Source organism: Schistosoma mansoni, chromosome 1 (genome assembly GCF_000237925.1).
Source record: "Schistosoma mansoni strain Puerto Rico chromosome 1, complete genome".
Lineage (NCBI taxonomy): Eukaryota > Metazoa > Platyhelminthes > Trematoda > Strigeidida > Schistosomatidae > Schistosoma > Schistosoma mansoni.
This window is the reverse complement of record NC_031495.1, coordinates 32,548,576-32,574,931: the sequence shown is the minus strand read 5'-3', so window position 1 is coordinate 32,574,931 and position 26,356 is coordinate 32,548,576. Positions and strand designations below refer to the sequence as shown.

At 37.4% G+C, this 26,356-nt stretch overlaps 2 protein-coding genes across 3 annotated transcripts; both read left to right on the top strand.

The window, feature by feature from the left end:
• Positions 1 to 1,421: 1,421 nt before the first annotated feature.
• On the top strand, positions 1,422 to 10,307 carry Smp_005070.1 (putative chaperone protein DNAj; the record flags this gene model as incomplete). 2 transcript variants are annotated; one of them, XM_018794095.1, is made up of 5 exons in its annotated part: positions 1,422 to 1,629; positions 1,670 to 1,860; positions 3,687 to 3,818; positions 9,019 to 9,078; positions 9,864 to 10,307. In XM_018794095.1, the coding sequence occupies 5 exons, from the start codon at positions 1,477 to 1,479 to the stop codon at positions 9,922 to 9,924; spliced, it is 597 nt and encodes a 198-aa protein (XP_018648541.1). In that variant the 3' UTR covers positions 9,925 to 10,307. The 2 variants fall into 2 exon arrangements, with proteins under 2 accessions (XP_018648541.1, XP_018648542.1); XM_018794094.1 differs by lacking the exon at positions 9,019 to 9,078 and having other exon boundaries at positions 1,477 to 1,629; positions 9,864 to 10,298.
• Positions 10,308 to 22,363: 12,056 nt separating this feature from the next.
• On the top strand, positions 22,364 to 24,600 carry Smp_005060.1 (hypothetical protein; the record flags this gene model as incomplete). Its single annotated transcript, XM_018794093.1, has 2 exons — positions 22,364 to 22,397; positions 24,109 to 24,600. Exon 2 carries the CDS (start codon positions 24,160 to 24,162, stop codon positions 24,598 to 24,600), a length of 441 nt encoding a protein of 146 aa, XP_018648540.1. The 5' UTR covers positions 22,364 to 22,397; positions 24,109 to 24,159.
• Between the last annotated feature and the right edge of the window lie 1,756 nt (positions 24,601 to 26,356).

The following is a 26,356-nucleotide window of genomic DNA, read 5'->3' as shown; positions in this document are numbered from 1 at the left end:
TCTGTTTGGGAATTTTACGCTGTGAAAGCGTTATTTTGTTTACTAAATTACTGTCCTTCATTGTTCGTGCAAGATAACCTTTTTTTAAACTGATTACTGGCGGAGCACACCAACAGCTGAAATAGAAATTAATCGGCTCCCCAAATAAATGAACGATTGCCTTACAGGATGAATAAGTAATGATGTCACGTCGGTACAAATTTGCATAATGTACAGTTGCTACAGGTCTGTATATTGTTTCACTTAGTATTGTCAGTGTTATCGATACAATAGTAAAATATTAGTATTATAAACAGACTGAGAAACTGCATGAAAGTTGTTACAATAAAACTAAATTTAGCAATCGATAAATTATATGGAAGGAGTAAAATAAACTTAGTTTTATCGATCTTTATGGTTAATTTTGTAATGAGATTCTCAGTTAACTTTCGTTATTATTCCGCAGAATTTTGTCTTTCAGCTTAAAACCCCAAATGCTGTTAACTGATGACGATTTTTGCTACTAGTTTATCATCTACTTAGCGTTGAATATTTATTTCTTAAAACTAAATATGCTAGTCAACACAACTCGTAGTCAGTGGAACAGAGTTTGAATCTATGACCCAGTAGTTAAAATTTAAATGGGCGGATCAGTGATGTCACTTGCATTCATACGCGTTGTAGTGATAATTTGTCCTTATACTAATTGGTGTCTGTAACTAATTTGAAGAAAAGTGGTTCAGGGTGTGGTAGATGATATATAGGTGACTTAAGTGGAGAAATCGAAGAATATTTAGTCACAACAGCTATTATTTAACATAAAAGACTCATACACAATTTCCTCAGAGTCAGTATCAGACTAAAAAAATTCTCATATGATAATCTTATAAACATCAATTTGAAAAACATTTTTTTATTCGTAATTATTCATGCCGGAAATTAGGGAACATTAGAGCATCAAATTGTTTGACGACTTAACTGAGGGCTCGCTAACCATATTCCATCTTTTTTTCAGTCAGATAACTGATAGCTATTGACAAAAAACTAGGATTCATTAAGTTTATACTTGGAATCTAGCAGGAGTGATGCTCTTTCTTGAAATCAAACATGTTTTACTCACTGAACAAACTAGTCACTTATAATACTGTCTAATTGTCATGGTCAGTTGGATCATACATAAGCTCATCAGTTGTTCAAATCATTAGTGGATCACATATCTAACTTCAGTATTGAGTAACAACTCAACTAGATTTTTGTGGAGTCACTAATTCTTAAAGGCTTCAGATCTATCAGTAATAAATATCATCGACCACGACAGCTTAGTTTTACATATATCACTTTTGATAGACAGATACAGGTTACTTTCTCTATTGTAGTCCCTCCATGTAAATTATGATTTTCTTCAGGTCTTGGTTTGTGATAAGTATTTTTTCTACATTTCAGTTAAGCTAGTATTCAATTTGTGCGTACTATGATTGTTAAATCTTCCGGCTATCTATGATCACAGGACTTTACCGAACAAATAGTTTTCAATCCTTGTATAATTTTCGTCGTTTGGTTTCATCTCAAACACATTATGATACATTAGGAATTGGAAAATCCGCTTCGTATAGTGAAATTCGTTCAGCTTTTATCGAACTATCGAAAAAAGTAAGCTGTTAATTACTTTTATAATCTGTTATTTATACAGTATCATCCTGATAAAAATGACGGTGATATTGAGATGTTTAAAAGGATCAACGAAGCGTACTCTGTTCTTTCTCAAGAGAAAAGTAGACGAATTTACGATTTCTCTTTAGCATCAAGAGCTAAACCATCATTCACTAACTCGCCAAATGAGTACGACGTTTCAAATTGGGAGCGTGATTTTAATTTCCACTTGTAAGTCTATACTAATAGCCTACGTTTTGTTCAGTGAGTCAATTTTCAGCTGCTAGAATTTCAGCCACTTAGTCACTAGTTTGACCTTTTTTGTCTACTTACGTTTGAGAGATCAGTTATTATCTTTAGTCCTCACGCAAAAACCACGTGGTTGAAAACCTTTTATTCCCTTTAAAAAGGAAGACATTTTAATAATTATGAATAATGTTCTTTTTAGAAGGAAGTAGTTTTAGTTTTAAATGACCAACTCAGTAATACTATAATGAACAAGAAAACGAGTGGGGACAATCGAATGTATTTAGGCACAAAATTACAGAGTAAAATGTGAGAACTATATAGTAAATAGTTATTTTGCAAACTATCAATCAATTGTCTCAATCTTGACCATTCGTTCTGCAAATATCAGTCCATAGTCTCCGATTATTATTGTTCATGCATTTTCATACCAATTGCGTCCGTTCCCGTTCTCTTCTTATCGATCTTCTACTGAAATACATTCAGTGCCCGACCATCGTTATATACTACTCATGTGGATATAAGTAGTCCACACCACAATACCATTTTATGGGTCAATATTATCTTGAGTCGTTTCCGTATGTATCAATTCCCTTTTATGTAAGATGTTATTTCGTGATCCAGTCTGTACTTTTCCATCAATGTTAGGCATATGACCTAGTTTTGTAACTAGTTAGCTATTTTAATCTCGTATTCAGGTTTAAATATCTGATAAATGGAACTGTCGGATGCAGAAATTGTAGACATCATCGATTGATATTCATACACTTTCATCTTGTGTTATCAAAGTTATGGTCTTTTTTCCGAACCACTTACATTTATTAATAGCTAACAACTTTGAACATATCAAAGGGTTGAGTACATAAAAGAATATTATTGTCAGTATGGGGAGGTCGTAGTGTTTTCAACAGTTGAATTCACGAGTTGATCTTATATATACCACCATTGAAATCCTAGAAACACTGGATGGCCGTTTCGTCCTAGTATGGGACTTCTCAACAGTGTGCATCCACGGTCCCACACGCGGGACTCGAACCAAGCACCTTCAGGGTCCTTCACAAACGCTTAACCTCTAGATCACTTAGCCGGGATTCAATCTATGTCGGGTGTGAGAGAGTTATCCACCCCAAACAATGGATGAAGAGTTGCGAAAAATCATGGATAGATTGGAGTTAGAGATTACCGCCGTCGAATGCCGGCTCAGCAATCTAGAGGTCAGGTGTTTGTGCGGCAAACCGAAGGTCCTGGGTCCGAGTCCCGCTTGTGGGATCGTGGATGCGCACTCCTGAGGAGTTCTATACTAGAACGAAACGGTCCTTCAGTGCCTCTAGGTTTTCAATGGTGATATAGCTTAGATCGACCCGTGAATTCAACTGTTAAAAATATTATTCTTGTTGTTTGCGTGGATGATTTTGATGACACCTTTGTAATTATCATTCAGAATAAAGATCTAGTATAATTCAGATGTAATTGAACTCTATTCCATTACTTACAGTTTACAAGTTCAGCTATTATGATAGTTCCCATTATTGTAAACTGAATCTTCTCTAAGTTCTAAGTTGATCCCAGTGACTTCATAAGTAAGCTGTCAGCAACAACTAATGTTAGCATTCTCCGTAAGCGTGTACCGTAGCATTTTAAGTTCAAGCAGCAAGTAATGATAAAGTTCGGTGTATTCGTAATTTTCTATTGGACTCAGAGTTATGTATATTTGATTATCAGATACATCTAGACATCACACAGTAACAAATATTTAAGTGACATCCTATGATTTATTCTCTATCCATCCTTCTTTAATGTTTAATTTATAGACGTGCTATGCGTTTTGGGGGAAATAAATGCAACACTAAAAGAAACCCTAATATATCACGATCGATTTTCATTTCAACAACACTAATAGCAGTGTTCACCTACTTTATTTCTATATATACATTTATTAAAAAGTAAGCTATTGCCTCTTTAATCGTAATGATCGTTTTTAAATTGCATATATATATATATATATATATATATATATATATATATTCCTGGAACTTACTTTTGACTTCATCGTCACTGAGTTCAATTCTAATGGGTCTTCTTAGTATGGTTTTTCTGCGTCCAGTGAGGCGCAAACAAATGCGTGCTCGCATTAGAGCATGATCAAAGTCTAAACATGTACTCCAGAGCGAGCGACAGTTTTCTACCGAGCCTCTCCAACGATGACTGATGGCAATATGGTCTATTTGAGACCATTGTTGGTTTGCTGCAGGTGGTCGCCATGTTAGACCGACGTCTTTCCTTATGCTTAAAATTAGTATTTGCCAAAAATAAACGATTGTCTGAGCACAGTTGAAACAGACGATCACCATTATCTGTCCACTGAGTTGGGATACTAAAATACCCACCTAAATGTCTTTCTGTTTGGTTTAAGCTACCTACTTGGGTATCAAAGTCACCTGCAACGAGTATTATGTCTAAGCCTTTAGCTTTATGAAGAAGTTCAGAGAACTTTCTGTAAAAGTCATCTTTCACTTCATCCGGGCTACAGTCAGTGGGAACGTAAGCAGAAACGATGAAAAGACAACGACGTGTGTCCCTATCCTTCCGAGTTTTCACGGAGCCATTTAGTCGAACAGCATATAGACGACTGTTAACGGGGATCCACTATAATAGTGCTTGTTCTGCTCTCGTACTAAGTGCTATGCCTACACCTGCAGGTCCACGAGAACTAGACATCGGGTCTCCAGATACACGAAGGGTGTATTTCGTCGGCTCTCCATTTAGGCTAGGTGAGATCGAGTGAATGACCACACTGGGATCCTGTATGTGTGTTTCGGAGACACAGCATGAGGATCTATTTAAGGACTAATATGATACATGTATGTTTATTGTATAATTGTGAAGTAACTAATCTGCATATGCATGTTCCTCTTATAAGCTTTATGTTGATCTATAGACTATTAATATACGATTTACCATTCTTGAGTTATGTCCAGTCTATTAATTACAGTCCCCCACATTCAGAGCCACTTTCTTGCTAGATCTTGTACAAATGTTATTTTCTATTTTATGGCGTGCTGTGGTTTGTTCGGTTTGTATATAAACCCAGTTTATTTGATCATGATGTTCTATGGCAGTGTTTTTCACTGAGAGGAGTACCAAAGAAGTACATTAACATCATGAAGGCTCTCTACTCGAACACAACTGATCGAGTTAGTGCCTATGGCGAACTGTCATCAGAATTGATTACCTCAAGTGGTGTTCGTCAGGACTGTCCACTCTCTCCATTCTTGTTTAACTTTGTCGTTGACATGCATTTAGAGATAACACTTTCATCATCTAAATTTCCAGGAGTTGAACTTTTACCGGGAGACTCACTTGTTGACTTAGAATACGCCGATGACATAGTTCTATTTGGTGAAGATGCTGACAAAATGCAGAGTTTTCTGACCACTATAAGCAACTAATGCAGGCATGTTCGGGACGCGATTCTAACCCTCGAAGTGCAAAATGTTACTTCAGGATTGGGTTGCATCAGCACCTTAACCAATGATAGGGAGTGAAGTAGTTGAGTGTGTTGACCGCTTCACTTATCTTGGGAGTCTCATCAGCCATTGTGGTCTGGTGTGTGACGAAATCTCAGCACGGATACAGAAGGCTCGACTAGCTTTCACCAACCTGCGTCGTTTATGGCGCAGGCGAGATATCCGTCTAGCAACCAAAGGATGGGTTTACTATGCAGCAGTTCGTTCCGTCCTATTTTATAACAGTGAAACATGGCCGATAAGAGTAGAGGATATTCATAGGCTGATAGTATTTGATCATAGGTGTCTTCGAAGCATTGCTCGTATATCCTGGGACCACCGGGTAAGTAATGCAGTTGTTAGGAAACATGTACTAGGTAAGGATGGCAAATCGATTGATGAAGTAGTGGAACTTCATCAGTTGAGATGGCTGGGACACGTGTTACGTATACCCAACCACCGACTGCCCCGACGTGCAATGTTTTATAGTGTAGGAGTAGGTTGGAAGAAAGCTAGGGGCGGCCAGACGAAAACTTGGCATAAATCCATGAAGTCACTGACAATTGGACTGAGTCATGCTGGTAGGTGTAGGCTATCTGATTGGGATTCGCGAGATGATAACAATCGATGGTTAGAGACCTTAAATGATATGGCTCAAAATCGTTTGCGGTGGCGCAGGTGTATCCACTCTTCGTGTTCTCCCAAGTTCTAATCTTCTGAATTCTTCATGTTCCTTTCTTTTTTTTCTCTTTCCAAATTTATTTCATCGGATTATACTCCTTGAATAACGTCTTCAAACCCTAATCTTTCGGATTACTGCTTATACGTTTACTACCTCTAGCACTATGAGATTTGAATCGACAACTTCATCTCTGTGCTAATGTGGTATGGCAACTCGAACTGATCTACGTACGTACGAAGTTCTACGTTGTGACTGACTGACTGACCTGTATGTTAGAAATACATGATTCGTATCACGGAGGCTGAGATTTGTGTTCTGGACTCAACAGTCAGGACTAGGCGGTAAGAAGAACCGATAAAGACCCTGGACTGCTCGTACGGGTTTATGCTTCATTAGTCTGGCTGATAAATCACTGTTCTCTAATTGGCAGTATCATTACGTTATATATTAATTGGGCACAAGACCACAAGTTATAACACAGACACTACATATCTTTTGAAACTACGGCTAATTGTAAACTTAAGTAACTGAAGTTGTAATGAATATCTGAAACGTGTACATAATTGTTGAATCAACTTTCTTTCTAAGAATTATAATTCGCCCACATCTATTTTATTCCAACGACTAAATAACTTTGCAGCTCTGTAATATCTCCTTTTTAGTAATTCTATTAAGAAAATAAAAACAACTAGGGGCTTGAAACTCATGTAAGCAGTTGGATTAAACCACTGACTACTTTTGTGCGTACCAGTTCACCTATTCCTATAAACCGAGACTAATTAGCTATTCGATGTGTTCAAATAAGATTTAGATAAACCATTATTTATAGTGGTAAACCAATAGCATTGGATAGCAAAACACCTTATCCATACTGGTCGATCTATTGCAAAAGATTTATAATTTAGAGCTATTCATAAATTAAAGGAAATTTTTCGAGTGCAGTACACTTTCATTTCTTATGATTTGTTGATGACTTCTCCATGAATCTTAGAAATAATAGACTTTGTGTGACAATTGTTTATCCAAACTGTTGTTCCATCTTGATCATTACCTGCAATCTTTCAAATTCGTCATATTTTTCACTTTGTTTATCTGCCAATCCAACACCTATCGATTTTCGTTCATATACGTTATTTGATTATATTACATGTTTTAAATTATATTTCACAATTTTATATTGACTGTTTTCGCAAGTAACTCCGCCTGTAGCACTACTAGGGCTACTGCCGGTCCCAAGCCCGGGTAAAGGAGGAGGGTTGGGCATGCGGTCGGCAACCCCATCCCGTAGAAAACAACTTTGCTAAAAAACGTTGACCAGAATAAACAATTTAAAACATTTAGACTCTGCTTTCCAAGTTGAAGGAAGAATTATGACACCTCATGATGAAAGCCGAGATTCTTCGGAAGTCACGAGGCCGATGCCCCTTTCATCAACAAGAGCAATAGTTTTTATAGGTAGATGGAACGTTCGGACAATGTGGGGGACCGAGAGGACTAGTCAAATAGCAATGGAAATGAGGAGATACAACTTGGCGGTTCTCGGATTCTAGAAAACATATTGGACCCAAGCTGTACAGCAAAGACTAGATACGGGGAAAATGCTGCTGTACTCCAGTCACAAGGAGGAAAAATGCTCCGCACACTCAAGGAGTTGCTCTGATGCTGTCCAAAGAAGCACGAAATGCACTTATAGGATGGGAATCTCATGGATTCAGAATCATCAAAGCATTATTCAAAACAAAGAAGAAGGGAATTACAATGAATGTTATCCAGCGTTATTCCTCCCCCAGCGATGACGACGATAGACATCAGTTCTACGAGAGGCTGCAATCGATCTTGGTGAAGTGCCAAAGAAAGGACCTGACAATTCTGATGATAGACCTGAATGACAAAGTCGAAATGGTCAACACCGGATATGAAGATATCATGGGACGTTATGGACTGACTGAGGGAAAGGAACGAGAATGGTGACGGATTTACAAATTTATGTGCATTCAACAAAATGGACCTAGGTGGCAAAATATTCCCACACAAACGCATACAAAAAGTTACATGGGTTTCACCGTACCACATGACACAGAACCAGATCGACCGTATTTGTGACAGTGAAAAATTCAGGTCAATGGAAGACGGAAGAACCAGGAGAAAAGCTAACATAGCTTCGGATCACCACCTGGTTATGGCCAAGACGGAACTGAAGCTATAAAAGCACTGGACATCTAGACAAACAGCATTATGAAGGATCAGTACAGCCTTCCTTCGAGATACTGTCAAACTCAACGAATTCAAGATAGCTCACAAAAACAGGTCCCAAGCCTCACATGATCTACTGAAAAAAGAAGAAACTACCATAGAAGATATCTGGAAAGGGATCAAAGAAGCATTAACTTCAACGTGTCAGGAGGTGTTGGGCCGCAAGAAGCATCATCATAAGGAATGGATCTCTATCAAAACCCTAGACAAGATTCAAGAAAGAAAGAATAAGAAGACAGCGATCAACAACAGCCGAACACGAACAGAGAAAGTCAAGGCAAAAACTGAATACATAGAAGCAAACAAGCAAGCAACTGGGAAGAATTGCTCAGTACAGAATTGTATGGAGAATGCTGGTGAGCGACCTATGCTCCTCCATGAGGGGTGACAGATGTAAGTAAGTTTTCGCAAGTGATAGTTTTTACTTACTTTGTATTGAATCCTAACTGTATGAGTATCGTTATATTCATTATCACTCTATTGTTTTCTCAATATGATGAATTGTTGTGAGGAACAAAATTCTTACTGAAATGGAATTAAGGAGAATAAACTCTCTCGGAAAATGTTTTTTTCCGACTTACAACCATATTTTTTTTTCTAATATGTTTTTGTACTATTTTTTTACTTGCCATCATCAAACAATGATAACCGTTTACTTGTGGAATTCATTTGTTAATTTTTTTCTCGATATTCGGTTAATAGCAAACAATATGCGAGCTTTTATACTCGGGCATACCACGAACGATTCATCCAGTATAATCAGTTAGTTCTTTTTGGAAAATTATTATTTTCTTACATATTTTTCTTAATGTGTAAATTTTTTTTGCAAAATTAAGTGAAATTATGGATTCACTTCCCCTAAAAGGCGCTCAGGTTTTCCAGTTTTTTGTTATTATATGTTAGTCATTCCTTTGACGAATAACTTCGATAATATTTTCTAAATTCATTTTTCCGCAATAACCTTTGTTGCCATGTGATTGTTTTTCCAACTCCGTTGTGTGTTCCAGGCTCATGGAGCGTTACTATATAAACAAACTTTTCCTTTTCAATTATCAGCTGTTGTTCAGGTCAATGCATTGACACTTTTCAGCCATTCATTCCAGCTAGTCGTATATATATATATATATATATATATATATATATATATATATATATATATATATATATATAAGCCTAATAGTGAGCTCTTCAGTGTATACGTACAATGTGTAGTTGGAGTTTTATGGATAATTTTTGTAAATGAATAATAATGTAGTATTTTCGACTATTAGGTATTTAGGGATGAAGTATTATTTACCGACTAGTGTGATTTCCAAGAAATTTTTAGATGAATTTAAATCCCTAATAATGTACCGTATAGTGAATTTTAAAGATCTCTATAATTCATTTGGTAGAAAACGTAGAAGAATACTTTATTTACGTTAGTCGCTGTCAATCGCTAGAAGATAGTTCCTTACTCCAACCTTTTGTAATGAAAACTACTTTCAAGTTTTGCATACTCTCAGGAAGAATAACTTAGATCAACTATTCTTTTTTTTTGTACACAGACATCATGACGATGGTTTGACAAGCTTAAAAGAAAATTCATATGAAGATTTCGAAGATTGAATAGCCAATATTATTTGTATCTTTACGGCATGAGAAATTCCTATACTTCTTGATTCGTTGTTTAACTTATAGGATAGGTTGTAAACATCATTTTGTTTTCTGGTCATCCTCTTATCATCATTACTATTCCATACGTTTTTTAAATTTTTGGAATTGTTTCAATACCTGACATTGTCACTTAAATTTGCACTAGTTTAGTTTCAACTATGTTCTAGTATTTCATGAAAAATATTGAATTCTATAAAACTGCTACCCTTTAGCACGTAACTTTTGTCAAACAACTTTCATTTGTTTAGATGTTAAGTAATACTCTATAAATTTTCCATTGAACTTTTCTAAATGGCAGAAATTTCGTATTATTTCGCTTGAATACTATACTATTGTGAAATTTATCAATCTCATTTGCTTTGTTTATTTGAAATGAGTTTTTTGTTTATCACTAACAGATGTAAGATGGTAGAAGGACAGTTAGGTAAATTATATATATATATATATATATATATATATATTATCTCAACGGGTTAAGAAGGTACAACTTGGTGTTACTATGCAGTGATCATTTTTGCAAACCTATCATTGTTCTTATAAATTCTATTTGCATAGTCTCATAATTACTCTTCATTTGCAAAGAAAATTTTTATTTAGCGAGTCTAAGTGTGTTTCTTACACGTTATCTTCTGAGCCTTACTGATTCCTCCAAGCTTTCGCTGTTCTGTAGGTTATTACTTAGTTGATGAACTAATCGTGTACGTTAAACACTTTTGAAACATACTCAATAGATATAAAACGTCACAAAATGTTAAGCTCTGATCATTCTTTTCAGGAATTGCCAAGATATATTTGAATTGGTTAGTTTAGTTACAACTATTAAACATTTAGATCGATTATAAATACACATATACTTGTTTTTATCCGCTAGCTTTATTAAATAATAATAAAAATTCAGTCGAGCACATATATTGATTATCGTAGATTTCTTTGAGATTTATCAATAACTTCAAAACGAAAATACGTCTGCAACCACAAAACTACTTTTCCAGGCAGAGAGTAGAGCCAAACGAAACTAATATCTTTTTTCTCTAAATTTTTGTGAATTTTTTTTATTTTTCCAGTCACCCATTTCTTGCTGCATTAAAATTCATATTAAACATTTTGAAAAGAGAACTACATCAGTCACATTTGCATCAGTAAAACGTACAGATCTTTGGAAGACATGAGAACCAACAGAAAAGCTGATATACCTTCATATCACCATCTAGTGATGAAGCTGAAGTTGAAAAAAAACACTGGACAATCAGAGAAACATAATGAACAGCAAGAAGCACCACCATAAATGATGGATATATATTTATACTTTGTGAAGATTTAAAAAAGGCAGACCAAGAAGAGAGCAGTTAGAAACGGCACAACAAGAGCAAAGAAAGTTAAAGCACAAGCAAGATACGCGGGGGAAAATAAGAAAGTGGAAAGGAGCATCAAAACCGACAGGCGGATAGAAGCGGGAGACCTAGCAGTGACAGTGGAAATAGTTGTAGGACAAGAGAATATAAGACAGCGATATGATGCGACGTGAAAACTGGCAGGGAATTGGAGTAGGCCAGAGCAACCGGTCAATAACAAAGAAGCAGGGTTGATCACTGGGATTTCAAAGCAGAGGAACAAGTGAGCAGAAAGCTTTGAAGAACTCTCGAATAGACTAGGGACACTGTACCCTTTCGGACATCGAGGCAGCACTCCTATAGATGTCACCCGACAACAGTCGAAGCCACTATGGCTATAAGACGAATCAAGAGTAAGAAAGCAGCAGGACTTGACAATGTACCAGCCGAAGCACTAAAGTCAGACATAGAAGTAACTGCGAAAATGCTTCACATTATTTTGAAGGATTCGGGAGGAAGAACAAGTGCCGACAGATTTGGAAAAAGGATACCTCATCAAGACAGCAAAGAAAAGATATCTCAGCTAGTGCGACAACTAACTACAGAGGCATCACACTACTATCAGTACCGGGAACGTTTTCAACAGAGTATTTTTGAACAGAAAGAAAGATTCAGAAAACACCCAACTTCCACATTCCATAAACAGCGGTCGTGTACAGACCAAATCGGAACACCTGATCATTGTTGAGCAATCAATTAAATAGAACTCGTCACTATACATCAACTTCATTGACTATCAGAAAGTATTTGACAGTGTGGATAGGAGGACGTTATGGAAACTTCTTCGACACTACGGTATGAGTAGCTGAGATGATCGTCAACATCAATGGGAATTCATACGACGGACTGCAGTGCAAAGTTGTGCATGGAGAACAACTAAGAGACGCATTCCAAGTGAGGACTGGAGTCAGACAATGCTGCGTACTCTTCCCCTTCCTCTTCTAGTAGTTGACTGGATTATGAAGACCTCGACATCTGAGTGGAATCACGGAATACAATGAACAGCGCGGAATCAGCTAGACGATATGGATTTCGCAGATGATCTAGCCACCCTATCCTGTACACACGAACAAGTACAGACGAAGACAACAAATGTAGCAGCAGCCTCTGCATCAATAGACCTCAACATACGCAAATGAAAAAGTAAGATTCTCAAATACAACACAGAGAACACCAACCAAGTCACACTTGATGGAGAAACTCTGGAAGGGGTGGAAATTTTCACTTATCTAGATAGCATCATCGATGAACAAGGAGTACCTGATACAGACGTAAAGGTGAGGATTGGCAATGCAAGGATAACATTCCTACAACTGAAGAACACACGGAACTCAAAACAGCTGTAAACCAATATCAAAGTCAGAATTTCCGATACGAACGTCAAGACAGTTCTAGTGTACGTAGCTGAAACTTGGAGAACTATCACAACCATCATCAAAAAGGTACAAGTATTTGTACTCTATTGTCTACGTAAGATACTCAATGTCCGTTGACCGGATACCATCAGCAACAGCCTTCTGTGGGGAAGAACAAACCAGTTTCCAGCTGAGTAGGAAATTAGGAATAGACTTTGGAAGTGGATAGGACATACATTAAGGAAATCACCAAACTGCATGACGAGGCAAGCGCTAACTTGGAATCTTGAAGGAAAACGGAAAAGAGGAAGATCAAAGAACCCACTGCATCGGAAATTGGAGGTAGACATCAAAAGGATGAATAACAACTGGAAAGGATTGCTCGATACGGAGTTGTATGGAGAATGCTGGTGAGCGGCGTTGTGTCCAAGGGCCCTCGAGGTATCCCAGAATTTAGTTGTCTACCGTAATTGGAGAATACAAGGGATGATGCTTTGAGGATGTGTTTCAAAGGTCTCGCTTTACACACCCAGTGTCAGTGAAAATTTCTTAGATGTGACCTATTCCATAAATATATGCGTAATACTTTGTATAAATCCACCCAACAATCCGGCAAAAGATCATTAACTAACTTGAGATCAACAAAGAATTTATTATGATAGGGGTTGTCCGAGGTCCGATACTGATGCACGACGTTCTACGCGTTAACCCCCCGATTGACTCCTTGGGTGAGAACACAAGAGTAAACAAAAAAGTATATTCGGCTACCGGATAAAATGCACAAATGCTCATTCATACATGTACAACTCTCCCTTAGGAAATTGATCCATTTCTTACCCAATGAAATGCACTTGTCTTTTCGGTCACTTTCGATTGACTTCATTAGGCTACTTCTGATTGGCTTACCATATCACCGAATAACTTATATATATATATATATATATATATATATATATATATATCCTTTGGAAAATCTATCGATTCCTCAACCAATGGTATGCATATGTCCTTTGGGACATCTCTGTGCTCTCCATTTGGCTACTTATGGTTGGCGCAATATATAGAAGTTTCCACTGTGGAAATTGTTTCATCTTGATAAGAAACAACTTTGGGCGCCGAGTATAGAGAAGTCATTATATATGAAAATTATATTTGAAAAAATCTCAGCGATTAATATTTAAATAGTTCCAAGGTTTCGTCCAGCTATTTTGTCTGGACTTCTTCAGGGTAATGATCAAAGGAGACGATTGACAGCGTGAGCGCTGTATATATGGGCTAATAAGAACAGCCTAAACAGAAACGATGCTATTCAGCTAGCAACTACTTAGCAAATATTCATTAACGAGTAATTGGACTCTTTATATTCAACCTGTTTATCTCACATGAATCGTTATTTCGACTGAAATTAATATGAGTTATTTACGGCATTACAATTATGTACTTGATGATTCTCATTTTTACTTGGAATTCAATTATACAGAAACAATTTTTTGAACCTTCAATTTGCACTTTTCTCCTTCATATAAAAACATTAACACCGAATATCATTCATTAATAACTCATCCTTACACATACATACACACACACAATTCATCCAGTCTCCTTTTATTTTATTTCGCATCGTGAACTTTTCACTTGATTCTCATTTAACTGACTCATTTTATCCTTTTTACAAAAATTCAACATCCAATTATGATTGATTTAACATGGTAAAGATTTAATATTGTTAAAAAAACGCCATATAATTCTTTGGTGATTTTGATTATTACCCTGAAAAAGTCCAGACAAGTTAGCTGGACGAAACGTTGAAATTATTTAAATATTAATCGCTGAGATTTTTTTCAAATATAATTTTCACATATAAATAATACAATAGTTGAATGGGCTTGCCACATAAGCTCCCATCCAGAACATTGTTTTTTTAAAAATAAAATCTATGTTCGACAAAGGGATAAAAAAGTTGTTTTTAAAATAAATGTACAACCCGATGTGATGAATAAACGTTAAGTTGTAATGACAGCATGTAATTGCTGAAACGTTTTATATATGCGTATACAAATGTATATTTAAAATTGAGGGATTGCATGAAGTTAAAAAGTAAGCCTAATGAAGATCCGTGGAGCCAACAAAGAACAGATAATGAAAATAAAGAAGGATTTTTGTTTTATAAGAACAATTTCAGGGTTTGGGCTAGATAAATATAGTGGTTGAAACGTACCTGCATGGCCAGTCTACTCTTCCTTATCTTGTTGTAGTTTTTGTTGCTGTAGAACTTCGGTGTGAAGTATTATTTGTTGCAGGCAGTTTGTATGGTGCTTGTTTTGCTGAGGGTTTAGATGATTTTATTGTTGTCCGTTTCTTGGTGTGCTCTAAATACGCTGGTTTTAATTTGTCGATGCCAACAACTTCGAGATTTTGATGTTTCGCCATATCTCGATAGTTTATATAATGGATTGAGGTATTGATATGTAATCCCGATAGTGCATCTGCTGCGTCGTTTTCCTTGCCTTTTATATAGCGCATTTCAGCTACGAATTGCGAAATGAATTCCAGTTGACGAATTTCGCACGGAATATATTTATCATGATTGTGCATCAAGGATTTAGTTAGAGGTTTGTGATTAGTAAATACATTAAAAGACTTGCCTTCTGACATATACCGGAAATGTTTGGTGGCTAAATAGACAGCCATCAGTTCTCTGCCGAACGCGCTAAATTTTGCTTGCGTCACGTTCAGCTTTTTTGAGAAAAGTGCAAGGGGTTGCCATTGTTGATTAACATATTGCTGAAGTACAGCACCTACTGCTACATTTGAGTTATCGATCATTACTGATGAAAGTGCACCAACCTTTCTTCGGACCAGCAATGCCTCGGTGAGTAAGGCTCTTTTCAACTGTTCAAACGCTTGAATTGCCTGCGGTGTCATCATCAGTGATTTGGCGCGTCCCCATAATAAATCAGTTAGCAGTTTCGCTATGTCAGAACATTTCGGAATATAACTTGAGTAAAAAATGATCATCCCAAGGAAACGTCGTAGTTTCTTGAACGAATCGGGTAAAGGATGATTTTTAATGATCCGTGTTACCCTAGGAACTTGTTTCATGCCTTGATTATCGAGTATGTGACCTGGAAAGGTGAGGGATTGCTTTCCAAACTCACACTTGTCAGAATTGATTGCTAATCCATGCTTAGCTTCTCAAAAAGCATTTTTAGATGAGTTAGATGTTCTATTTCATCTTGATTGGCGATAAGTAAGTCGTCTATGTAAGCACATATAAACGTTAAGCCATATACCACTTGATCAATAAAACTCTGTAAACTTTGTGCAGCATTCCCTAGTCCAAAAGGCATGTGGACAAGTTCGTATAACCCAAGTGGGGTAGTAATGGCTGTTTCGGAATATCGTCCGGGTGAATTGAGATGTGATGGTTGGTACAGATGTAGTCGACCTTTGAAATAATCGTTACATCAGATAGACTATGAGTAAATTCATGTAAGTGTGGGACATAATATCTATCTGATATAGTCCGGCTGTTAAGAGCTCTATAGTCGCCACAAGGTTTTTTCTTAGATACCATATGAAGCGGTGATACCCACGGAAGATCGTAGGAACGTATGATACCCAACTCTCATATTGTTGAATTCATTCTTTGTGAGAGCTAGACGGGAGGTGTCAAGGCGTCCTGGACGTGCAAACACTAGTATTCTCTCCGTCTTAATGTGGCGTACGACGGTATGTGTCCGTTTGTCACGTTTGAAACTCGGTTGTAGTGTTGTGTGAGTTACTTATACCCACATGAGTAGTACATAACGATGGTCGGGCACTGAATGTATTTCAGTAGAAGATCGATAAGAAGAGAACGGGAACGGACGCAATTGGTATGAAAATGCATGAACAATAATAATCGGAGACTATGGACTGATATTTGCAGAACGAATGGTCAAGATTGAGACAATTGATTGATAGTTTGCAAAATAACTATTTACTATATAGTTCTCACATTTTACTCTGTAATTTTGTGCCTAAATACATTCGATTGTCCCCACTCGTTTTCTTGTTCATTACAGTAATAAGTTTGGTTAAATAAATTGATGTATTTGACATTCTAACGATGAGGTTTGATCAGTAAATGTGTGGAAGTCTCATTAGATATAATTCCACTAAGTTGGATTTGGGACCGAGATGCGATTGCAACTGCTTTTTACGTATGTCTTGATCTCAGGTCTATTCGCGGTTTGCAGTTTTACTTTCGGGTCACGTGTTTTTTTCTCAGGGCATCCAACCTCTAAAATGCAAGGAGGCGGCCATTCTGGATTACCCAAAAACGACCACCCTTAAGTAATTGAGCACATCTAACGGACTCATAAGTTTCTATAGACGGTTTTGTTATGACTTTACAAAAAATATACCGTAGGCCGATTCGTTATGATTTTCATGTCCGGCTTTTATCACGTGAGTTATCCACCAATCGGAATACGACTTATCTAGTCTTAACACTGTACCAAATCAATGACGTTCAACTGGTATGAGCAGTCTAGCGTCCTTATTGGTCCCTTGTCCGCCTAGCCCTTCCAATTGAGTCCAGAACACCAATTGCAGCTTCTGCTATGTGAATCGTTTATTTCAAGCATACTCGGTTTATATACCAGACAAACAGACCGCATCACACCATAAAGTAGGAAATAATATTTGTACAAGGACAAGCCAAATGTGGCTGTGAACGTGTGAGACAATAATCAATAAACTGAATATAATTTAGGGACAATAATTCGTATAATAATCATAATCCATAAGTCAAAATGAAGCTTATAATAAGGTGAATATAGATGTACATAATCTAATTACTCAGTAGTTAAACAATGAAAATATATATAAAATTATCGTCCACTTATAGGTCTCAGAAGTTACCTGTACTTATATCTTCGCTAGGATATAACAGGTTCATATCAAACTGCGCCTCCGTTACGAAACCTCTAATCGACCAACTTCGTGGAAATGCGAAATCCATCAATTTGGACGATGCCGCGAGAAAAACACTCTCTACAATTTAGGAACTTATCTTAACAGCCACCATGCTTGCACACCAGGGAACTCAAGCACCAATTAGTACCTCAGTAAACAGAGGAGTCTTATAAACAATGGGTTAACCACAACTGGAAATCTTTAGCATTCTTCTCGAGACCGTTGCTAGACACTGATTAGGGGTACAGCACGTTCAGTAGGGAACTTCTAGTCATGTATTGTCATACACAGCACTTTCAACGCTGTGTTAAAGACCGAAGATTCACTCTTTTTACCGATCACAAATCACTTCTCTTCAAGCTAATCTTCAGACTTGTACTCACTCCGAAAGTCTCGACAACTCGACTACACTTCACAGTTTACTTCAGATATACAACACATTTCTGAAGCAAACAATATAGTCGTAGACGCCTTGTGTCGTATAATGTCCGTTAACAGTTTCCAAGAAATCGACCTTCCTAAACTCGTCCAGCTTCAGAAAGAAGACACCGATCTTCAGCATGAGTTATCCTCGACAACTCTAAAACTGCACATTAAACAGATGGGAACAGGTAAGGAAACCTTATTGTGTGGCACATCTACAAGTAGGGATCGCCCAATCTTGCCGAAACATTATCGGCGCAACGTCTTCAATACGTTGCACAAACTTCCTCATCCAGGTGTCCGTGCAACAATCAAGCTTATAGACGAACGGTTTTGCTCGCCTGGTATGAATAAAGACGTGAGGGAGTGGGCACGCTCCTGTCAGAAATCTAAGGTAATCAGACACAACAAATGTCCCTTAGGCTCTTTCAAAACCCCTGATGCTCGTTTCGACCATGTTCATCTGGATTTGGTAGGACCTTTACCAGATTGAAGTGAATACTCTTATCTCCTAACCTGCGTAGACCGTTTCACTCGATGGCAAGCAGCAGTACTCATCAACTATACAAATGATGAAACAGTGTCCCGCGCCTTCACCGAACGGTGGGTATCAAACTTCAACTGCATTTCAACTGTCACTACAGGCAGTAGACGCCAGTTCGAATCTGAACTTTTCCGTTATCTGACCACACTACTGGGAATCACTCGCTTCCGAACGAACGCCTACCACTCACAAGCAAACGAGTAGGTAGTACGCTTTCACTGACGTCTAAAAGCTTCACTATCGGCTGCAAACCTTTCTCAATGGACTGATACGCTTCCACTCGTTTTACCCGGTATTCGTAATGCAGTAAAAGCTGACATTGGGTACACTGCAGCTCAAGTGGTTTATGGAATGACACTCCGACTTCGAGGAGAATTTAGGGATCCTTCATCTGTTTCAACGAATATGGATCTAAACGGCACGAGTAGGCTTACAAACGCAATGCATACAGTTAAATCTGTTTCCATTTGACCACAGTCCATTGATGTTTTCGTGAAGCCTGATTTACGATATAGTACACATGTCTTCGTACGTCGCAACTCACATCGACGACCTCTCGAATCAGCATACGAAAGACCCCTCAAAGTTCTTCAGCTCAAACCTAAGTACTCTATATTTGATAAGAACGGCACTGACGATAGCTTCATCATTGGTCGCACCAAAGTAACGTATCTAGAGGGAAATTTTATCCACATCTATTTTCCTTCGGTACAGTTGAAATACACGACTCCTACACTTACGATACCGCATCCCACAGCCATCACTAACGTTGATACTTTGGCATAATCTGAAAACAAACCCAAAGCATTACGTTCTAGAAGGAGAGTAAGGCTTTCAGAACATTCAAACGGTTATTGCACGTAAGACAGTGAATAAGTTTTTGTCTCATCTCGATTTTTCCATGTATTATATATAACATGAAGAAAAAACCAATTTTGATATGCTTATACTTATATATTTATTTCAAAAAACGTTTTTTGCTAATATGCTCGCTAATATATTTTTATAAATTTAGGATACTTGTTATAAAGCTAGGGTCTTTTGTTATAACAGTCCTTTACACGTATGTGGGACGTTCAATTACCTTAGACAAATATTTACACCAGATTTCACCCCAGTGTCTATTCTACAGGACTTCAACACAACTCAGATCAAGAACAGGAGATTAGCCTGACTATAACTTCAATATATTTCCATACCAAAATCCGACACAATCGAACAACAAGAACAGTTAATCAATAATAGTAATAAGGACAGGGGGATATATAACATCTGTCACCGTATCTGATGTCTTACTCAGCAAAACAACCAATCATTCTCGCATACACATCATAAATGTATATTAAGTACTTTTTTCAAACGAAACGACAAAAAATCATTCTGTAAAAGTCGTTTTTACGCTATTGAATGTTTACGAAAAGCATGTATATGATTTATCTCCCTTTCCTGTGCGTTTTGTGTCCTTAAGCACGTGAGAGTAAAATTCGACATACACTTACATATCATTTTTTCCTTTCCTATGACAGCCGGGAAAAACGTAAAGAGAGGGCAAACCAGCTTCCAGCTGAAGAGGAAATTAGGAGAAGACGTCGGAACTGAATCGGACATACATTAAGGAAACCATCAAACTGCATCACGAGGCAACCCCTAAATTGGAATCCGGAAGTGAAGCAGAAAAGAGGAAGGTCAAAGAACACATTGTGCCGGGAAATAGAAGCAGATATAAAAAGAATGAATAACGACTGGAAAGAACTGGAAAGGATGGCCCAGGACAGCGCTGGATGGAGAAAACTGTTGTACAGCCCGTGCTCCTCCACGAGGAGTCACAGGCGTGAGTAAGTAAGTGTTAGTTCTAATAGACTCACCTAGCTGAGAGCTGTCGGTCCTGCACTAGAACCAAATCACAAAAGGGTACACTGTGCTCAAGTTATTCTACAATCTCTAGCCAGTTAAGATCAGTCAGTTCTCGATATATTGATAGCCGATAAAATATATCTCCGAACCTCCACTCTTCTGACTTTTGATTTCACTGGGTGGGGACGATTCAATTGTAGAAGCTGTTACTGGCTAAGTTGTTTTCAAACCCCAAATACTTGTGGCATCTTCAACCATAAATAAAATTTTCAATTCTAGCATCATTTTGGGGCATTTTTATACTCAACTGACCCTTTTATCAGGTTTCGTGTATTAATTCATACAGTTAAGTGATCACACATCTGAATATATAGTTGATCACAAAAGTAACAATTGGCAGCTTGCCTCTTAGATTTGAGAGTTATTTAGACGATTCATTTCATGATAACCTGCTTTTCACGACCTTTGAAGTTTGTACACTTCATATGATATAAGGGAGGTTCTTTAAGAGGTTTATGGGGAAATAAAATAGGATTATTTAGAAATTATCTTGGAAATTAACTTCAAACAAATACGTTCAGGTTCCAAGCCCCTGTTTTAAAGGTCTCCAGTCAGTCTTTAGTAATAAGGATAGCAGGTTGGTGTTAATCCTGACAGTTTCTCTTCTTTTAAGATTCAGCTTCTCTTTGAAAATTTTCACTGATGGGGCTGGTACCACTTGTTCGGATAAAGAGTTCCAGTCATTGACCACTCGATGAGAAAAACGGGATCCCATTTTAAGTTCATTAGATCGCGGTTTGTGAACCTTCTTGGTATGACCTCGGAGATTATCAGTGCTGGAGGGAGCAAAAGGATAGGACATATTAACACCCAATTCTTAATTAAAGAAACGAAATCCAATATAAGGTCACCACGCGTCCTACGATATGACAAGGGGAAAAGGTTTAGGCGTTATAAGCGCTCATTGTAAGGGAATTTAGAAAGATTCCTCTCTCATTTTATTCCCACATGCCGGACACCCTCAAGTGAGTTAGTATCCTTAATCAGACATGGGCTAGTTGCTTGGACACAGTACTTCAAGCATAGTCCTACATAGGTGGGATATAAAATTCGAAACATCTCCTCGTCAAAGCATTTGAATGGTCGGCGGAGTAATCGTAACTCACGATAACCTTTCGCAGCAGCTGCGTTGCAATGAGTAGTTGTTTCCAAGTGATGACTTACTAATACTCTTAGGTCTTTATGTTCTTGAAGGCGTGGAAGAGATGTACAGTTTATAGTATAATGATCACTTTTACTGTGTCCGGTGTGTGTGAGCACACTCTTTCTAGAATTAACTTCTAAACCCCAACATCGGGCCTACCTGACTTGGATATCCTGGAAAAAGCACAGAGAGCAGCTACACGTGCTATTTAGGAACTCTGGGTTTTACTATACAAAGAGCGGCTGGTGAAATCAGATCTCTTTATTCTGTCCTACCGCTGATAAAGAGGTGATCTGATTTAGATGTGAAGAATAATAATAAATGATTTTGGACCCGATATATCCTCTCTTTTTCTGACCACCTGATCGGGACATCTTAGAAGGCATAGCGAGCAAGTATAAAAGCCGAGAATGAACAAAATGCCCGTAACATACAGGTTTTCACACAAGTTCATCAGTCTTGGAACCTCGTACACGAAACAGTGGTGTCCGCACATTCAATTGGCTCATTCGAGAGGAAACCAGACATTCAAAGAAGTATACTAGAGAACAAAAAAACACAGGCTGTATGCCTTCTGTCCTTACCATATAAATCTGAAAATGTATTTGTTTATCGGACCGCTCATTTGGATATTTAAACACGTTGTTATCTCCCGTTTGAATTGAAGGTCGAGTAATCATTTTGCCTGTAGAGTAAGTTCTAACGGAAAATGTAGACTTTTTTTATTCAAATAGACATAGCAACGTTGACTTACTAACTTTCAATTTATTCAGTATTAAACAAGCTTGTATGTGTTTTTTATCGCGTTTGGGTTGACCACGATTTGTGAATAGACCTTGTCCTTGAATGAGTATAATACGTTAAGTGACATTGAGATTATTTACACTGTAGATTATCAGTGCTTTTAGATAACTAACGAAATTTCTGGATTTTTTACAACCGGTTTTTACGTAATAACATGTTGACATCCACGTTTAACTTTAAACAGTGCTTAAAACTTGGTGATTGATGTGTTGAATGGTGATTTGCATACCGTGCATTATTCTGACATCCTTGCACTGCGAACCTCCACCATTAAAGTGGTTTATTTGGGTATCAACTGATGAAATATAGATTCTTGTTTATTTTCGTTTTTTCATCATGATGATGATTGTCATCAGCCCGAAGTGTTCTGGCACTGACTGTGCGCTTCATCGATAGTATTCAACCAATCAAACACCGTATATTCGTCTGTGGGCTTCGACGTTTGAGTGAAAGCTTATATTACCTGGTTACTATAATCTAGTTAACTGAATCAGATATCCATTTAAAAAGCTAAAAAAAACATAATAGTAAGCGTCGTTGTTTAAAATATAGGTGTATGACTGAGGTTCTGTTGGTCGATGACACTTTATTTGTTCACTAGAAGCCTCATCGTATGGTTCGTAATAAAGACTAGAAGTAAGTCTTCTGTAGTTTTTCTATTGGTTTTTTTTATGTGTATCTTGAACCTTATTAACCGGATGGAACTTATCCCAGTTGTATTTCCAAATCAGTTTTCTTTATTTTACACCATACTCTTCCATTTACTAGTCATATGCTTATATTTCTTTCCAGTAAGAACATACTACGGCAAGACTAGTTTATGGACGAACCAACTAGATGTTAGATAGCAGGTCTCGGATTTCGGCGCGAAATTTACTCATTCATTCGGCTAAATAGAGTTTTAGCATTGTAGCTAGTGTCAGTTGGTGATGAAAACCCGAAATATAATTCCTAATCTTAACCATCAACTGCAAATTCTAATTGCTCACACAGGTACACCAGTCAGTCAGTCGTCTAATTTGCTTACTTAATGTTTCTAAATTAGTTGCAAAATAAATGCTCTGCCGCAGTACCCCGTGGTCATCAAAGAGCTAAATGTTCTGATTAGAAAATAATCATTACAAAATCACATGAAAGGTAAATGTCACGTAGTCAGCAAGCACTGAAATAGAATCCACCAAGATTCTAAGACAATGTATCTCGAAATCAAGGTTTTGATCAGTCAAAAGTTTTAAAATTACTGATATTACTTCACGTTGTCTTTACAGCGAAATACTTAAAAATCTGCTATTTTATTGTGAATGTTTTCAGAAGTGAATTGTTTTAAAAAATTATTCTACAATTTGAAACATATTGTTTGACATCACTCTGATAAACAACGGCTGTGAATTATAAAAACCGAAGACAGCACATCACTTTCACATCCACTTTTGTAAATCTGTAATCATATAAACAGGATCAAAATATTTTGTGGACAAAATACTGGTCACAAAATAAATTCGTATTCGAATCTCATCGTTTCAATTCAATGTGTATGTTTAAAATTCTGAGATGATTTTCTTTTTTAATATTTATTTTACCCCATGCTTTCTATTTCAGGGTGTACACTTAGTATTTTATTGAAAACATTGAATCGATCTTCCTAAGCCCATGTTTGTAATATTCTTCCATCTCCTATTTCTTGACTATGTTCATGGGGAAGTAGTATGGGCCGTTAATTGTGGTGGCCCTAAACACATTGATTCACATGGAGTCGAATATAAGGCTGATTTCTTAGACATGGGTACTGCATCGGACTACGGCCGCTCGTTTGCAATAAATCGTGTTCCCTCAGCAGATCATATAATTTATCAAACTGAACGGTATCATAACGAAGACTTTTCTTATCCTATTCCAATAACATCTGATGGAGAGTACATTCTTACTTTAAAATTTTCTGAGGTTTGGTTTACTGAGCGTTATCAAAAAGTGAGTTCAATGATATATGTATTCTCTCACTGGACAGTGAAGCAAGTTTCTCCGGTTTACTTTATTGCCAATATCTTATACAGTTTTCGTTTGCATGTCAGTGCCACAGCTAAGCATATTTAAATAATTTTGTGTATTGAATTTGGCTTGGTTTGTTTCTTATTTTGCATGAAATAAATAACAAAGATAGTCACGGATATTATTGTTAGTAAGGGTTTAAATTATCATGCTGTTGATATTCAAAAACAGATTTGTGGTCAGTCTTTGTTGTCGTGTGTGGATCTCGTGCAGATTACTTCTATATAGCCTTTGTATAGAGGACTGATGATCGTTCTAGAAAACATGTTTAGACTCTGATCATGCTTTAAGGCGTTCACTCATTTGCTTGCGCCTCACTAGACTTAGGAAAGCCACATTAGAGTTGAACTCAGCGACAAAAAAGTTCAAGGTAAATTTCATGAACAACTGAAGTCACACTTAGGAAATTCTAAACACGAGGTTGACCCAGATATTGTTTGAAACGATATACAAACAGCTGTAGAAACAGCAGCGACATCTTCCGGTGATTTGAACCAAAGGGTTTCGAAAAATCAGTGGATTTCCGTTACATCTATTGCACTCTCGTAAACGTATCCCATCAGGCTCTGAACACGATAAAGAGCGTGAAAAGATCAGTTTCAGATTAGCCAACAGTCTAGGGGACGACCGTGAGCATTGGTTGGAAACGAAAGCAAAAGAGATAGAAAATGCAGCGACTGTAAATAACACCAGACAGCTTTTCTGACTTGTTAATGGGATTTAGATTGGATTAAGCATGTTTTATGCATGATGGTGTTGCTGCGCGCTGATTGGTTAATTTTAAACCGATCAGCCCGGGCATATTATTGCAGAAAAATCTATAAGCTTCTTATGCATATACTATAAATATATGAACGATATTTAAACTATTGATTGCTGATTGCTGTTCTCATACCATTGTTATTTGAATACAATTTCTTTCCTGTTCAACGTGTTCTGATTTGGGGATCTTGTCGAGTGTCATCGTATAAGAATACTAAGCAATAGGAATAGCTGGGTCGTTTATATAGCAAAAACACGATTATAACAGTGGCGACGGGGAAAAAGGAAAATTCATTCAAAATGCCTATATCAGATGACCAGCTCAGCCGAATACTACAACAACAGCAAGCACAACTTGACGCACAAATGCGCCTGTTAGAAACTCTGACGCAACAGCTTAACATACACTACTCGAGTTCACATGCTACTACAAGTACTTCTTCTTGTGATGCAGTTGCCAGCAGCATCCCAGAATTCTATTATGACCCCGAATGTGGCAATACATTTCTCACGTGGTTCAAGCGTTGGGAAGACACATTTAGAATAGAGTTCTGTAATCAAGACGACGCATGGAAGACTCGACTGTTGATGCGCAAGTTGGGAAGTCATGAACATGCACGCTATGCTGATCATATATTACCAAAGTTACCTCGAGAGCTCAGTTTCGAGGAGACAGTATCTCAGCTGTCAGAAATATTCGGCGAATCTTCCTCATTGTTTAGTATTCGCTTCCAGTTTCTTAATTTGGTGAAACGAGAAACCGATGAATATGGTGTTCTAGCAGACATCGTCAACAGAGAATGTGAAAAGTTCAAGTTACGCTCGTTGACAGAAGATCAATTTAAATGCCTTATATTCATCAAAGCTCTCCAGTCACCACAAGATGCTGAGATTAGAACCAGACTTCTAACTCGTTTGCATCAAGATCCTAACATCCCACTCAGAACGTTAACAGATGAGTGTAAGCGGCTACAGAACATCAGACACGACAATCAGTTGATTGAACAGGTAAATCCTAATTTAACCTGCAGTAGTGTCA